At 38.9% G+C, this 18651-nt stretch overlaps 2 protein-coding genes across 5 annotated transcripts in view; one reads left to right on the top strand and one right to left on the bottom strand.

Moving 5' to 3' along the window:
* LOC133610434 (integrin beta-3-like) overlaps positions 1–18651 on the bottom strand; it is a 99512-nt gene that overhangs the window by 52617 nt on the left and 28244 nt on the right. The window lies entirely within an intron of this gene.
* cpn1 (carboxypeptidase N, polypeptide 1) overlaps positions 1–18651 on the top strand; it is a 28768-nt gene that overhangs the window by 4780 nt on the left and 5337 nt on the right. Inside the window, exons 2-5 of the mRNA XM_061966699.2 lie at positions 5339–5535; positions 8172–8327; positions 10721–10897; positions 10967–11078. Of these exons, the coding sequence (XP_061822683.1) occupies positions 5339–5535; positions 8172–8327; positions 10721–10897; positions 10967–11078 (642 nt within the window). The remainder of the gene's footprint in view (positions 1–5338; positions 5536–8171; positions 8328–10720; positions 10898–10966; positions 11079–18651) is intronic.

Here is an 18651-nt window from a genome sequence, read left to right as displayed (position 1 = left end):
AATACGGTAAATATTACATATTGTTATAAATGTGTCTGTTACTATATTATAAACATAATTGCAGGTAGTATATAAAACGTTGATGGAAGGTTTTAGAGGAGTTTGAAGGCTACAATGGTAACTCTTATTAGCCACATTTTGCAAGTATTTTAAAAAAAATCATCTTTAGAATCCTTAAAAAAAAAGGCATGTGTGTTCTTCCATCCATCTATCCATTTTCTACCGCTTGTCCCTGTCTCTCATAATGATTGTGAGCGATAGGCAAAATTCCCAAAAAAGTGCAGTTCCCCTTTAACACACCCCAAAAGCAGGGCTATTTAACAAGCAACCAAAGGACCAGAATTTATATAAGACATCATAACAACAGGTGACTTCAGTCTTTTTGCAAAACATTCCTAAAAACATACACTCTTGTCATATAGAAGATTATCGACAAGCATTTTTGCAGTACATCATACAAAACAGCAGAGTGCCCCTGTCATGTATAAAATATATTTGGTTTATTAATGGTGGTACTTGCAGAGAATTTTTAGTGTAAAAAGTTTGAGGTTTATTGAGCTATCTACAGATGCTAACATAGTAATCATTACTTGTATAATAATGACATGGGCAGTAGAAATAGAAATACCATTACTTGTATAATAATTACCTGTGTAGTAGAAACAGAATTACCATTACTTGTATAATGAGCAGTAGAAACATAGTTATTAGTTACCATTACTTGTTCAATAACTACAGAGGCAGTAGAAACTGAGCTACCATTACTTGTATAATAATTACATGGGCAGTAGGTCATTGCCTATTTGAGGTTCGGCATTCGCTGCACAGCATATTTGTCGGTCTCTTGTCCCAGCTTTAAATTGTAAACATTGCATTTTTTATGGCAACTTAATCAGAAATCGGTTTCATGGCACTATCTGCAGGGTGTGCTGCAGCTAAGAATCCAACAAAGGGTGCTGTCTCACAGTCACAAGTCAATTCATATAACATTTTCCAGCATGTAGATGCTTTGACAAAATGTGATGTGTACAACACCGTACACTGAATGCCTAAAATCGTTTCCTAATGGTGTAAAACAAAATGTTATATATATATATATATATATATATATATATATATATATATATATATATATATATATATATATATATATATATATATATATAAAAAGTATACATACAGAATATATATATAAATATATATACTATATATATATATATATATATATATATATATATATATATATATATATATATATATATATATATATATATATATATATATAAAGTATATATAGAGAATATATATATAAATATATATACTGTATACATATATATATATATATATATATATATATATATATATATATATATATATATATATATATATATATATATATATACTGTATATATATATATATATATAGTCGAGGTTTCTGTGGTTTATCCGTTATACAGTGCTCAATACCAGGGTAGAGCGGAATATACGTTAGGTCAGGAAAAAACACAGAGGCTATTTCATCCCTACAAGCCTGTTTTGCAGGTTTCCCTTCTCTTCAGGGGATTTTCCCTGCTCTTCAGGGAAATGCCTCTGTGTTTTTTCCTGACCTAACGTATATATATATATATATATATATATATATATATATATATATATATATATATATATATGTCTTAATAAGGTTATCCAAAAAATAGTGCTCGATACCGTAGTAGAGCGCAATATATGTATGTGTGGGGGAAAAAAATCACAAGACTATTTCATCTCTACAGGCCTGTTTCATGAGGGGGGTACCCTCAATCGTCAGGAGATTTTAATGGGAGCATTCGCATACCATGGTTTATATAGGGCACAGAGTGGGTGGGTACAGGCTGGCCTAGGGGCGTGGTGATTGGTTCATGTGTTACCTAGGAGGTGTTTCCGTCTATGGCGGCATGTTGTTACAATTTCGCTGCGCTTGTTGAGGGATGACAGGTCTGGACGGTAGATAATAAACAGTTTCTCTTTTAAGCATAGGTTGCATCTTTTATTACCACTATTGTAAGGTGTGCTGGATGCAAGAATTTGCCATGTTATTGAATATTCAACATTATTGTCTTTGAGGTCCCAAATGTGTTTGCTGAGTTCTGTGGTATTTCGCAGGTTTTTTTTCCTGAAAGAAGCCTTGTGGTTGTTCCATCTGGTTTTGAATTCACCCTCGGTTAATCCTACATATGTGTCGGATGTGTTAATGTCCTTGCGTATTACCTTAGATTGGTAGACAACTGATGTTTGTAAGCATCCCCCGTTGAGGGGGCAATCAGGTTTCTTTCGACAGTTACATGCTTTGTTGGTTTTGGAGTCGTTCTGACTGGGGGTCGACGGCTCATTTGCAATTGTTTTGTTGTGGTTTGAGATGATTTGTCGTATATTGTTCATGCAGCTGTAGCTCAATTTGATGTTGTTCTTGTTGAATACTTTTCTTAGGTTGTTGTCTTTGGGAAAGTGTTTGTCAATCAGGTTGAGGAATTTGTGTCCAATGTTCGTTGAGACGTTTTTGCTGTATGGGGGGTTGTACCAGATGATGCCGTTTCGTTTTCTGTTCTTTTTTGGCTGGTTTCCTGGCGTGGGTTCATAGGTGAGGGTGAAATTGTATCCGCTTTCATCAAGGGCTTTTTGGTACGGGGGGGTTGCTTGGTCAAATTCAGCTTTGCTAGATGACAGCATCGATAGCCTTTTATTGATTCCGGTAGGTATTCTTTTCGTGGTGGTGGGTGGATGGACGCCACAGCCAACAAGGAAGCCTTCATCACATTGAAGGATCACAAACCCAACTTCGCAAATAACCCAACATGCCGACTAATAAACCCAACTAAATCTGAAATAGGAAAAATCAGCAAAATAATCCTGGACAGAGTCAACACAAAAATCAAGGACAAAACACCACTCAACCAATGGAGAAATACAGCAGCAGTAATCAAATGGTTCAACAACATCCAAGACAAACAACAGCACAACTTTATCTCCTTTGATATCGAGGAATTTTACCCTTCCATCACGCAAGACCTACTGACTCAAGCACTAGACTTCGCCTCAGACTACGACTCAATCACAGGCAACGAAAGAAACATCATCATCCACGCAAAAAACTCCATTCTCATCCACAACAGTACACCATGGCAAAAAAAGAACAATGCAACATTTGACGTCACTATGGGAAGTTTTGACGGAGCAGAAACGTGTGAACTCGTTGGGAGTTTCCTCCTCTCCCAGCTCGCTAGCCTCAATCTGAACCTTGGTATTTACCGTGATGACGGACTGGCAGTGTGTCGCGCCTCGCCAAGGAGCAGCGAGAATACCAAGAAGCGCATATGCCAAATTTTCAAAGAGAACGGCCTACGGATCACGATTGAAGCCAACAAGCAAACCGTCAACTTTCTTGACGTCACTTTCAACCTGAGAAATAACAGCTACCAACCATTCACGAAACCCAACACAACACTCCAATACGTGCACCATGACAGCAACCATCCACCCACCACCACGAAAAGAATACCTACCGGAATCAATAAAAGGCTATCGATGCTGTCATCTAGCAAAGCTGAATTTGACCAAGCAACCCCCCCGTACCAAAAAGCCCTTGATGAAAGCGGATACAATTTCACCCTCACCTATGAACCCACGCCAGGAAACCAGCCAAAAAAGAACAGAAAACGAAACGGCATCATCTGGTACAACCCCCCATACAGCAAAAACGTCTCAACGAACATTGGACACAAATTCCTCAACCTGATTGACAAACACTTTCCCAAAGACAACAACCTAAGAAAAGTATTCAACAAGAACAACATCAAATTGAGCTACAGCTGCATGAACAATATACGACAAATCATCTCAAACCACAACAAAACAATTGCAAATGAGCCGTCGACCTGCAGTCAGAACGACTCCAAAACCAACAAAGCATGTAACTGTCGAAAGAAACCTGATTGCCCCCTCAACGGGGGATGCTTACAAACATCAGTTGTCTACCAATCTAAGGTAATACGCAAGGACATTAACACATCCGACACATATGTAGGATTAACCGAGGGTGAATTCAAAACCAGATGGAACAACCACAAGGCTTCTTTCAGGAACAAAAACCTGCGAAATACCACAGAACTCAGCAAACACATTTGGGACCTCAAAGACAATAATGTTGAATATTCAATAACATGGCAAACTCTTGCATCCAGCACACCTTACAATAGTGGTAATAAAAGATGCAACCTATGCTTGAAAGAGAAACTGTTTATTATCTACCGTCCAGACCTGTCATCCCTCAACAAGCGCAGCGAAATTGTAACAACATGCCGCCATAGACGGAAACACCTCCTAGGTAACACATGAACCAATCACCACGCCCCTAGGCCAGCCTGTACCCACCCACTCTGTGCCCTATATAAACCATGGTATGCGAATGCTCCCATTAAAATCTCCTGACGATTGAGGGTACCCCCCTCATGAAACAGGCCTGTAGAGATGAAATAGTCTTGTGATTTTTTTTCCCCACACATACATATATATATATATATATATATATATATATATATATATATATATATATATATATATATATATATATATATATATATATACATGTTATTCTTTTTTGTTGTCTTGTTCCCACAATTTCCCACTCTGTGTCTTCTATTTTTACTCTTCTTGCTCCCGTCTGGCTGCGCCAAACGCTAAATATATCCAAACATTTAATAAAGTCAAATACAAATAAAGCAATAAAAGAAGTATCTCACACATTTATTTTGTAAAGTAAATCTGTACAGCTGATATGGGCATCTACATCAGCAATATGATTAGCGTTGGGCGGCTGGACAGGGCAAATAAAAATAAAAAGTTAAACTTTATTTTAATCTTGGACATCTCACAGGATGGATTGTGGACGCTAGTAATAGTTTGGGGAACGCTGGTTTGTAGTATAAAAATATAAGCATCTTTTTGGATTTTTATGGGTTTGTCTTATTAGTTTTTCACCCTTTGAAATGGCAGGGATTAATTGTATAATTATAAACAAACAATACCTATGGATTGCAGCGATACCAATGAAATAACACACGGTGACTCGCTCTTCCTTCCTCCTAACTTCTTTTTGCACTTGTGCAACAGTTATAAATGTTACGATGTAACTTTGCCTATACAGACATAAGTGCTTTTAAATTGTACACATTAAACCAAAATATGTTTTGAATCAAAACAATGATCGTACAGTATGTCATTTGCAATGTTTATGCCACACAGCGCTTTTCTGGCACTTTTTTGACATGTTATGCGACCTTCGTCTCATGACTTCCTCCCCTAGTGGAACCCGAGTTCAAGTACGTGGGCAACATGCACGGCAACGAAGTGCTGGGCCGCGAGCTGCTCATCAAGTTCTCACAGTTTCTGTGCGAGGAATACCGGGCTGGAAACCAGCGGATCACGAGGCTCATCTACGACACACGCATCCACATCATGCCCTCCATGAACCCTGATGGCTATGAGGTGGCTGCCAGACAGGTAACACACACCCGAAGGCACAGTGGGGAACTACAAAGGACTATTGAGTCCATGTAAAATGACAAAAAAAGTTGACAATAAGCCCAGTATGTTGAGAATAAAGTCACTATATAACAGGAACAATTATTTTCACAACATAATGACAATACATTTGTTATTTTCAACAAAAGATAGTAATATACAAGAATAGGGTCATAATAATGTGAGAATAAAGTCGTAAAATATTACAATAAATTGTATTTTTCTGCATGTTTTATATTATATTATTATGAGAAAAGGGTTTTAATATAATGACAATAAATGTGTCATTTTTACAATAATAAAGTTGCCATATTGATAAATCAGTTTTTTTTTAGGATTTATAACTATAACAGTGAAATATTCCGAAAAATAAAGTTGTGATAAAGTCCCTAGTAAAAAAAAAAACGGTTACAACAAGAAGGCCATAATTGTATGTCAAAATCTTTATTTTTGGGGCCCAAAGTGTGTACTATTACAGGAATAATGTCGTAATATTAAAAACATTTCGAACTTATTGTGAAGTGAAGTGAAGTGAATTATGTTTATATAGCGCTTTTTCTCTGGAGACTCAAAGCGCTTTACATAGTGAAACCCTTTATCTACATCTTTAAGCTCCATTTAAATCAGTGTGGGTGGCACTGGGACCAGGTGGGTAAAGTGTCTTGCCCAAGGACACAATGGTAGTGACTTGGCTGGCAGAAGCAGGAATCAAATCCGGAACCCTCAAGTTGCTGGCATGGCCGCTCTACCAACCGAGCCACGCCGTCCCACAATAAAGTTGTCATTGTTTTAATAAGGTATGTGTAATATTACATCAATAAAGTATTAAGAGTACAATAGTAAAGTTGTTATATTATGACAACAAAGCAGTTGTTTTTTTTACAGTAATAACGGCAAAATATCATGAGAATAAAATAATATAAAGTAACAATAAAGTCATGAGATTATGACAGTAAATCCTTTAGTTTTTTGGTAAAAAAATGTGTACTACATGGCGTATGGGGTAATATGACAAACATGATATCTTAATATGGCAAAAAGTTGTCATTTTTTGGCAAATAATGTGTAGAATTACATGAGTAAAGTATTAATACCACAGGAAAAAAGTTATGATACTATGCATTAAAGCAGAATTGTTAGGAATTGGTAGGGTGGATCCCAAGGATGCAGAGACTTATTGTGTACAATAGCTCTTCCTTTTATTTAGGAGGAAGCACAAAGTAGCAAAATAAAGGCGATGGTGGTAAACACAACAAAACACACCATGTAAAAAAAACTACTACGAGAGATAACACACAAACTAAAAGCGCTAGACAAGGCTAGGAAAAAATACTTCATGAAAGAAGTTAATATAAAACAAAGTACAAACTAAAAACGCTAGACAAGGCTAGGAAAACATACTTCATGAAAGAAGTAAATAGATAAACAAAGTACAAAATGAAAACGCTAGACAAGGCTAGGAAATATACAGGCAAACCTGATATGAAGGGCACACGACGAACTAGTGAGTTCTCTGGCAAGATAAACAGGTAGCAAGCAGTAACAAAGTTCCGGCGCTCACAGGCCGTCAGCAGCCAGGTTAAATAGGCTGCTCCTAATTAATGTCAGGTGTGTGCTGCTGCCTCGCACCAGCTGCACTCCATACTGAGGATGAGAGAGAGAGTGAACATTGTGTGCAAACAACAACAGAAATGAACAAGGAGATTTCAGATTACCACAAGAATTGTTTTAACATGAATATAACAGTGAAATATTACAAGAATAATGACTTAATAAAGTCTGCAGTAAAAAAATTATGACAACAACAGTCATCCAATTATGACAATAAATTCTTTATTTTTGGGCCCAAGATTTGCACTATTACATGAATACTGGCAAAATAGTACAATAAAAATGTTGAAATAAAATCTGTAGTAAAAATTAAGTCACAACAATAAAGTACTGGTAATTACATTAAGTCGATTTATTATTTGGGCAAACAATGTTTACTACTACATGCATAATAGGATTATATTACACTTTTTTTAAATTGCGTATTGCAAAAAAGTAAGTTTTTTTGGCATATAATATGAAAGCGTAAAATCTCAATACTAAAAAAAATTAAGATTTAATATTATGACAATAAAGCATTTTCTTTAAACAAATATGGATGCATGAATAATGGTGTAATATTACGAGAATAAAGTCTGCAGTAAAAATCAAGTTACACCAATAAATTCATAACATCATGACAAAAAATCCTTTATAATTTTGATTAAATAATGGTGTAATATAACAAAACATTTATTTTTATGTCATAAAAGTTGTAACGGTAAATATTTGGCAAATGAGTAAGCCTAAAAACTCAACACCAACAGAATAAAGCTTTTTTTAAACCAACTTGTGGTATTATTGCATAAAGAGTGGCATAATATTACGAGAATAAACTTGTATTAAAGTCTGCAATTAAAATAAACAACAACAAATAAAGTCATTATATTACAAAAAAGTTGCTATTATGAAAAAAAAGTTGTATTATTGTGGGAAATAAAGTTATATTATGGGAGTAAGGTTGTAATATTGTTATTATTGTTACAGATCAGTGGGCGTATTGACATTTATCAGTGTTCTAACAGGGCCCAGAGTTCAACGGCTACCTGGTGGGTCGTGGCAACGCCCGAGAAATCGACCTGAACCGAAACTTTCCCGACCTGAACGCCCTCATGTATTACTACGAGAAGACCAACGGACGAAAGCACCACCTGCCGCTGCCTGACAACTGGGAGCAACAGGTCAGTCCACGTGGACGGTTTGCTTAACTTACTCCAGTATCAACTGTATATCCGCCCTTATAAACTCAAGTGTAGGTCACACAGGGGTCTGCTCTCTTTGTGTTTACACACACAATGAGATATGGCTGCCTTCATGTATAATGTATCCTTATGTCAGCCTGAACCATAGCTACAGATTTAGCTTCAAAGCAAGCATGGCTCTAAACAAAGAGCACTCATAATAAATACCTGCCAGCAGACTGCTCCTGCCAGGGTTCAAGGCCAGCAGATAGACTAGGACGGGCCTGAGCTTTCTCAAAGGGGTGACTGGCAGTGTTTATTGTCCCACATACCTCACACCAGGAGAGGTATTATTTATCCCCTCTACACGCCCGATGAATGGCGATAAGTATATAACCATAGCTGGGGTAAATAAACGGATTTGAAGCTGAAGTGTTGTCGCTGACTCTAAGACATTGTTTTGTTCATTTTAACACCAAGTACCACCTTAAAAACTGCACGTCATTGGTCTGTAACGTATAGTGCGAGGTAAATTCAATTTCAGTAAATTTGTATATTTGTGAATGAATAATAAGGTTGAGGTTCCGCACTAAATTTATTAAAAAAAATATGATCTGCTCAAAGTTAAACACATTTTTTTAACAGCAATTGTGGCTTTAAATGCCCTCTCGGGGTCATTAATGTCTCACTAGCCAGTAGTTGTCCATCTTTGTGCGTGTGTCTGGGGAAAAAAAAAAGTGTTGCTTATTTCCATCTTGAATAAATTGATGCAATACTAGGATGCAACCAGCAGAGGCGCTGTTCATTCAAGATCAACGTAATTGCTTTCCCGAAGAAGAACATCATGCTATTTGTTACATATCATTTTAAATGTAGTTTCATTAAAAAAAATAAGTTTATAAAATAGCTATGTAAAAAAAATGAAAAATGTACCTCTAAAATTAATCTGAAGAAATAACAGATATAATAATAATTATTTAATTAATTAACATTTAATTACATTTGAAAAAGTATTACGATTGAATTATGTTAAGTATGGTTCCTCTTAATTGATAGAGGAAATGTATAAACATTAAAAAAATAAAGTCAAAAATAATAATTAATTTAAATTAAATTAAAAGTAGTTGTCCACCTTTGTGCTACAAAATTGTATGTGAGTGTGTCTGTGGAAAAAAAAAATGTGTTGCTTATTGCAATCTTGCATAAATTGATGCAATACTAGGATGCAACCAGCAGAGGCAGAACATGATTGCTTTCCCGCAGAAGAACATCATGCTATTTGTTACATATCATTTAAAGTTTGATTGCCTTAAAAAAACAAGTTTATATAATATCTACGTAAAAAAACTAAACAATTTTTAGACCTCTAAAATTAATCTGAAGAAATAGCAAATATAACAATGATTAAATAATTAATTAACATTTAATCACATTTAAAAAAGTATTATGATTTAATTATGTTAAGTATGCTTCTTCTTAATTGATAGAGGAAATGTATACACATTAAGAAAATAAAGTCAAAAATAATAATTAATTTAAATAAAATTAAGACAGCCATCCATTTCCTACCGCTTGTCCCTTTTGGGGTGGCAGGGGGGTGCTGTAGCCTATCTCAGCTGTATTAAGACAATTATTATGATTTAATTATTTTGATTTTCTTCTTTTTTAAAGTTGAATTACATTTTTTTTTTAAACCTGTTCTGTCCAGCCACATGGGAAAATAATATTGTTGATTCACAGGTTTATCTTCCCTACTCCTGCTCAAGAAAAAGCCCTCCTATTATTGTCCCGTGGTAAAGTTAAAGTACCAATGATAGTCACACGCACACTAGGTGTGGTGATTTTTGTCCTCTGCATTTGACCCATCCCCTTGTTCACCCCCTCGGAGGTGAGGGGAGCAGTCCAGGAATAATTTTCGGTGATTTAACCCCCAATTCCAACCCTCGATGCTGAGTGCCAAGCAGGGAGGTAATGGGTCCCATTTGTATAGTCTTTGGTATGACTCGGCCGGGGTTTGAACTCACAACCGACCGATCTCAGGGCAGACATTCTAACCACTAGGCCACTGAGTAGGTAACAGAGACAACAGAACAAAAAGCTGAGAAAGACTTTCAGAAGATACATTGTCGGTTTATTCATGCATACCTGAAGATTTTCCACATTGTCTAAAAGTGAAAAACCAGTGAAAAAAAGCAAAGCAACTGCAATACTTGTCTAGTTGGCTGGCCAAGAAGTGAAGCCAGAAAGTGAAGAAGTGAATCAAAAACCAGATGTCCTCAGTCTTTTTTAGAAGGTCATGTGATATGAAATAAAACATGGCACACCCTATAGTGCCTTATTAGGGACAAGAAAACCCAAATGTACGTATTATGTTTCTCTTTTATTCAATACAGGTTGAACCAGAGACACGTGCGGTCATCAAATGGATGCAGAACTACAACTTTGTCCTGTCCGCCAACCTTCATGGAGGAGCCGTGGTGGCCAACTACCCCTTTGACAAGTCGCGAGATGCCCGCATCCGAGGGAGGACCACCTATGCCGCCACTGCGGACGACAAAATCTTCAGAAACGTGAGCCTCAAATTCCATTGTTGATGGTTTGGAAACATTATCTATAACATTTGCATATGTGTGTGTCAGTTGGCGAGGACCTACTCGTATGCACACAGCTGGATGCACAACGGTTGGAACTGCGGTGACTACTTCGATGAGGGGATAACCAACGGGGCTAGCTGGTACTCGCTGTCTAAGGGTCAGTAAATGTAAACCAATATAGCTAGACTTTAATTGTTCACTCTCAAAACCTATTTGATTGATTGATTGATTGAAACTTTTATTAGTAGATTGAACAGTACAGTACATATTCCGTACAATTGACCACTAAATGGTAACACCCGAATAAGTTTTTCAACTTGTTTAAGTTTAAGTTTAAGATTTCCACGTAAATCAATTCATGGTACAAATATATATTATCATCATAATACAGTCATCATGGGGGGTAGAGATGTATATTTAAAAAAAGATGCAAAGGAATCCAAAACTCAGCTTTCTGTTTTGCACCAAGCAGTACAGTTTTTTTGTTTTGTATGTCTCCATTGGCACAAGTTGTACAAAAGGGTATGACAATAACTGATCATTTCACCATGTTAGGGGGCAGTAAGGTACTGTTGTTTGTACACTGCAGGTTTTTTATGTACCCCCAATTCCGTTTGAATGTTTATACCCAATATATACAGTTGTGGTCAAAAGTTTACATACACTTGTAAAGAACATAAGGTCATGGCTGTCTTGAGTTTCCAATAAATGATACAACTTTTATTTTTTTGTGATAGAGTGATTAGAGCACATACTTGTTGGTCACAAAAACATTTATGAAGTTTGGTTCTTTTATGAATTTATTATGGGTCTACTGAAAATGTGAGCAAATCTGCTGGGTCAAAAGTATACATACAGCAATGTTAATATTTGGTTACATGTCCCTTGGCAAGTTTCACTGCAATAAGGCGTTTTTGGTAGCCATCCACAAGCTTCTGGTTGAATTTTTGACCACTCCTCTTGACAAAATTGGTGCAGTTCAGCTAAATTTGTTGGTTTTCTGACATGGACTTGTTTCTTCAGCATTGTCCACATGTTTAAGTCAGGACTTTTGGAAGGCCATTCTAAAACCTTAATTCTAGCCTGATTTAGCCATTCCTTTATAACTTTTGACGTGTGTTTGGGGTCATTGTCCTGTTGGAACACCCAACTGCGCCCAAGACCCAACCTCCGGGCTGATGATTTTAGGTTGTCCTGAAGAATTTGGAGGTAATCCTCCTTTTTCATTGTCCTATTTACTCTCTGTAAAGCACCAGTTTCATTGGCAGCAAAACAGGCCCAGAGCATAATACTACCACCACCATGCTTGACGGTAGGCATAGTGTTCCTGGGCCTCACCTTTTCTCCTCTAAACATATTGCCGGTTATTGTGGCCAAACAGCTCAATTTTTGTTTCACAAAAAAAATAAGAGTTGTAGAAATTATTGGAAACTCAAGACAGCCATGACCTTATGTTCTTTACAAGTGTATGTAAACTTTTGACCACGACTGTACACACACACACACACACACACACAGACACACACACACATATATATATATATATATATATATATATATATATATATATATATATATATATATATATATATATATATATATATATATATATATATATATACTGTGTATATATATATATATTAGTATATTTTTCAAGTTGTTTTAATTATCATTATGTATTTATTATGGTTTTATTTTACACCAATGAAAATAATATCAACACACAGCTATTAAGAAAAAGCTTAAAGACCAACAAAAAGAAAAAAAGGAAAGCATGCACCATCACGATTTTGCAGCTACTTGTTGCGATGCAAAATTTGTTCATTGTCATCATTTTTCATTCAATGCCAAAAGTTGACACATTGCAGCCATGACCCCCTGAGGTTGTTTAAATAAGGGTGGAGGGCTTAGCTGCCCCCCACACGGCAGAGAAAGGACAAAGAGACTCGGCAGGGGCAGGAAGTTTCACCGTTACTCTGTATTACCGTAGATATAAATCACGTATTGAAAATGTATTAAAAATGTCTCTAATGGGTTAATCATGCCCATAATGTTGCCTAAAAAGGATACTTTAATGTCATGGTAGCCTCCATGATTGTTACCGTGTCAGATAAGGCCACATGCGTGAATAACAGACTCCACGTGAAACTGAAGGCCTGAACTCTTTCACTCTCTACTCTCAGTAGACCTGTTTACAAATTGCCTAAAGTCCAAACCAGAACTGCCCACTCTGGTTACTTATTGGTTGTTTTAAAGGAGAGATGACAAAATCCAGCTTAATGACAATATATTTTATTATCAATCAATCAATCAATCAATGTTTATTTATATAGCCCTAAATCACAAGTGTCTCAAAGGGCTGCACAAGCCACAACGACATCCTCGGTACAAAGCCCACATAAGGGCAAGGAAAAACTCACCCCAGTGGGACGTCGATGTGAATGACTATGAGAAACCTTGGAGAGGACCGCATAGGGGGGGGGGGGGGGGGGGGGGGGGGGTTACCCACATATGCGGTCCTCTCTCCAAGGGGTTACCACAGAGCTGGGATTGAAATGGGAAATGAATGTATATAAACATATTTGCCCTAGTTTTATTTGGTCACTAGTTACAGTTGAAGTCTGCCTAGCAACAAGGGGCCAATTAACTATGACGTGATCAGAAAAAATAATACCAGCAATACCTGTTGCTGTATTCTTAGCTTCAGGCAGTTTTTAGGCAATTCTTTAGTAAGTCTCATTATTTTTTTAGTTGCATACGTGATTTATACCATTGGCATTTGGAAGAGAAACTATGATTAAAAAAAACATCAGACAGCATGAACTGTAGTTTGTAGTCTGGTATGTATCCTAACTATCAATTTGATTTTCATTTAAAAACACCACTACTGCCCAAAATAGTCAATGTCTGAGGTTTAGTAGTCTTGGAGGACTTTTTCATAGTCTTTGCTGCATTTTACAGTGACACATTTTCGCACAAAAATGCCCACAAGCACCACAAGAATTTTATGTGTGTGTTTTATGACTGCTTGTTGCAGCTGTGCGTCCTTGTTTGGAAAGTGGCTTTTTGTGGTCCAGTCATGTAAGCTATTGTAAGCATCTTTGGGGAGCTTTTTCTAACAGACGTTGCGCTTGTTTTCACAATCACATGTACAAGATTTTGTGGTCTGGACATGGGTCTGTGGGAAAAATGTATTGAAATTTTTAATTCAACAGGTGAGTGGAATTTACCGTTGATTAATGGCACCTTGAAAAAATTATGGCAAAGTTTGAATGCAATACGTGGCTGCAACCAGCAGAAGCACTGGTGAGTCAGTCAATGTCGTCAATTGAATTTGTGTCTGAGCGCGCTCAAATGTACATGTCAACTGTTCATGTTTGTATCTTTTGCAAATGAAGCAGAAACAGAAATGTGTAACAATATATCAAAAAATTATTGCACAAAAAGCACAATTGTCGTCATTCCGCGTAGCTCAGACCTACTTCCGCTTCCTGTCTACAGAGCTAAGCCTTCTGGGTAATGTAGTACATAAACATTTAGCAAAACACCAGTGTCCTCAAATCTTAGTTTACATGTAATGTAGTTTCTAGACCAGAGAACGCACCAGCATTTAAGCCACACCCACTAAATTTGAGAAAAAAATGTATTTTTCCACTATAGACCGCATACAAAAGATTTTGGAAATGCTTATTTACATACCTTAATTGTTTCCAAACGGTGTCTGTAACACTGCAGTAAAACGGCTGATTAAACAAAACAGAAGTCATTGTCATGGACCCACTAGCTGCGGAAGCTAGCGCTCCAATCAGCTAAACCAGACCTTGGCAAAATAAGGCCCGGGGGCCGCATGCGGCCCGTTAAGCTTTTCAAACCGGCCCGCCTGACATTCCCAAATAATTTTTTTTAGATCTTTAAGATCGAAACTGTAGCTGCCATTATGATGTGCAGTGATGTTTTAAAATTACTGTAAGTCTTGAACTATACAAAGTATTTCAATGGTTGGAATCTGCGCTTTTGCATGATATACTAGTTACTATGGTAATCTATGTCACAGCAGCTCAAGCAGTGTGGCTGGGGAGCGTTTGAGCGGGTGTCAGGGACAGACAAGGAAGGAGATTTTTACAACAAAGTTCTAAAGCTTAGTGATGTATCAGATATATCAGATTGTAGGTGGGTTTATTTTTTACCCTTCGCGTTCATATTTCGCTGTGTTTGTTGCATTTTGGTTGCGTTTCGCTTGATTGTAAAATATGTCGATCGAGAGCGGGTGTGACGTTCATATGTTGTCAATATTCAGTGTTTTATCATTCATAGTTAATATTGTAAATCACACATTCTTTATTTTCATGTACATTCTGGGTGCATCATTCAGTAAAAACATTTAAAATTCCATTCCGTTTTTAAGGCGGTCTGTCATATCATGAGGTTTTGTATTCGGGTTCCTAAAAATAGATATAAGGGCCCCCAGACACATTTTTTTCTCTAAATCCCCCCCCCCACGAGTCTAAATAATTGCCCAGGCCTGAGTTAAACAGACTCAATAACTCCAAAGTGACATCTTGGCGAGTTTACTGAGAAATTTGTGAAACTGAACTAATACAAAAAGAATGTCGTTTTAACTTAATACTAACACAGACATTCGTAATTGTGTTAGCATATTCGCTCATGCTAACGATGCTAGCGTCATTACATTTTGATAGCACATACAAATATGCATGAAAATACTCCTACAGACACACACGAGATGGTTTAGTAAGTATTGACTGTTTTAGTTATATTGTAAAACTTACAAATGTTGCTTGGAGTGATGAATGAAGAATCCATACGAGCCGAAACGCTATGCACGGCTAAAAGTCGAGCGGCACTCCCGTTGAAAAAACACACAAAACAAAAGCACTACTCCTAAATGGAAGGACACCTGCATTGAGCAAACGTGTCCATAAAATGGCGGCGTAGCAAAAACAACAAAACACTTTCTAAATTAACTTGCTTGTTTTTTTAATTTTTGCTGTTATCGGAGAAAAATCCACAAATTAGCCGCACCGTCTTAAAAGCTTCAGGGTTCAAAGTGTAAGAAAAAAGTAGCAGCTTATAATTTGGGATTGATGGTATTTAGATATTTATTTAACCTTTTTGTTTTCCAGGGTCAGACAATTAAGAACGGATTCTGTTGACCGAGCAAAGAGGCAGCATTTACATGACACAGATGTTGACAAGTGATGATAATCTCTCGTCTGATTTACAAACAAAAATGGTATTTTTTCTTTCAATAACTACAATTGATTATTACTATTATTAGTTAGGATTACCTATAACAGTACAGTCGTCCGCCAATGAGCTCTAATATCCACTTTTAAGTCAGTGCTGTATAAAACGGGTAAAAAATCGATACAGTATTTGTTTTCCAATTTTCGTTGATATTCTGTGCTTTTTGATGTTACGGTTACAAGGAAGACTTCAAAACATTGGTAAAAAATTCATAAAATCACAACCATTCAATACTTTTGAAAAATTGCAACTTTTGCTGTAACTTTCTGAAAAAGCTGCCGCGAACTCGGGCATTTTAGGCCGTGACAATCACACAAAAAAAAAACGAAATCCTGGATTTGTTACTTACCATCTTATAATGCTACTTGTTAGAAAAAAAGTTTAAAAACACTCTAAAAGGAATTACAAAACATAATAATATTCAATTAGGTAATATTTAATCGTGTATGTTTAATTTTAGAGGTGTCACGTGGGGGTCGCAGCTAGCTGCGGGGTTGTTCTTCCAACGCAAAATAGACGGCTTCGGACGACAGCGTGAAGGTAGGCTTGGATTTATTGACATTAAACAGTCACTACCACAAAACACAAAGATACAACCAAAAAAAGGCAAGTGTGCCTAAAACATATGAAGCTGCTAATTAACAAAAACTAAGACATGGACATGGAAACTTACTTTGTCAAAACGAGACATAAACCGGAGTGACATGACGACAATGCAGGCAGGACGAGTGATGAACAAGGTATGCTTAAATAACAGTGACATGATTGGTGACAGGTGTGTGTGAGTCAAAACGTGAAACAGGTGCGTGACGTGACAGGTGAAAACTAATGGTTGCTATGGTGACCAGACAAGGGAGTGAAAAGACAGAAACTAAACAAAACATGACTTAAAACAAAACATGATAATACAGACATGACAGAGCCCCTCCCTTAAGGACAGATACCAGATGTCCAAGAAAAAAAACTTAACAAAAGTCATGGGAGGGCGGGAGGGGGACATGGCGGTGGGTCGCCAGACCACGTGTCCCCGTATCCACCGGGGCAGTTAGGTGGCGGCGGCGAGTGGAACGCCGCTGCAGCAGGCGAGGCGGGCGCCCAGGGAATGGCCACATTCGTGGCCGACTGGGAGGTGGGCGCACTTGGCGTGGCGGGCGACCAGGTAGCGGCCATATCCGTGGCCGACGAGGAGGCAGGCGCGTCGTCATCGTGGCAGGCGTGGCTTGGCGTGGTGAGTCAGGCGGCGAAGCTCGGCGTGGCGCGTCAGGCGGCGAAGCTCGGCGTGGCGCGTCAGGCGGCGAAGCTCGGCGTGGGTCTTGGTATAGGTCTTGGTCTTGGCGTGGGTCTCGGTCTTGGCATGGCGGGTCTTGGTCTTGGCATGGCGGGTCTTGGTCTTGGCATGGCGGGTCTTGGTCTTGGCATGGCGGGTCTTGGTCTTGGTCTAGGTCTTGGCATGGCGGGTCTTGGTCTTGGTCTAGGTCTTGGCATGGCGGGTCTTGGTCTTGGCATGGCGGGTCTTGGTCTTGGTCTTGGCATGGCGGGTCTTGGTCTTGGCATGGCGGGTCTTGGTCTTGGCATGGCGGGTCTTGGTCTTGGTCTTGGCGTGGCGGGTCTTGGTCTTGGCGTGGCGGGTCTTGGACTTGGCGTGGAGGGTCTTGGACTTGGCGTGGAGGGTCTTGGACTTGGCGTGGAGGGTCTTGGACTTGGCGTGGAGGGTCTTGGACTTGGCGTGGAGGGTCTTGGTCTTGGACTTGGCGTGGAGGGTCTTGGTCTTGGACTTGGCGTGGAGGGTCTTGGACTTGACATGGAGCTGGTGCTAGCCTTGGTGCGGCGACAGGTGTTAGCCGTGGAGCTGCGACAGGTGCTAGCCGTGGAGCTGCGACAGGTGCTAGCCTTGGAGCAGCGACAGGTGCTAGCCGTGGCTCTGGTGCTAGCCTTGGCGCTAGCCGTGGAGCAGGAACTGGAGCAAGTGCTAGCCAAGGAGCAGGAACTGGAGCAGGTGCTAGCCGAGGAGCAGGAACTGGAGCAGGTGCTAGCCGAGGAGCAGGAACTGGAGCAGGTGCTAGCCGAGGAGCAGGAACTGGAGCAGGTGCTAGCCGAGGAGCAGGAACTGGAGCAGGTGCTAGCCGAGGAGCAGGAACTGGAGCAGGTGCTAGCCGAGGAGCAGGAACTGGAGCAGGTGCTAGCCGAGGAGCAGGAACTGGAGCAGGTGCTAGCCAAGGAGCAGAAACTGGAGCAGGTGCTAGCCGAGGAGCAGGAACTGGAGCAGGTGCTAGCCGAGGAGCAGGAACTGGAGCTGGTGGCGTTTGCAGGCCCACCGGAGATGCTGGTGGCGTCTGCAAGCCCACCGGAGATGATGGTGGCGTCTGCAAGCCCACCGGAGATGATGGTGGCGTCTGCAAGCCCACCCGGGCTGAGGTTAGCCATGAGCATGGCGGAGGCGGTCTAGCTGGGGGTTGCGGCTT

The sequence above is a fragment of the Nerophis lumbriciformis genome, linkage group LG11, assembly GCF_033978685.3.
Source record: "Nerophis lumbriciformis linkage group LG11, RoL_Nlum_v2.1, whole genome shotgun sequence".
In the NCBI taxonomy this organism is placed as follows: Eukaryota; Metazoa; Chordata; class Actinopteri; order Syngnathiformes; family Syngnathidae; genus Nerophis; species Nerophis lumbriciformis.
This window is presented reverse-complemented; position numbering and strand designations above follow the sequence as displayed.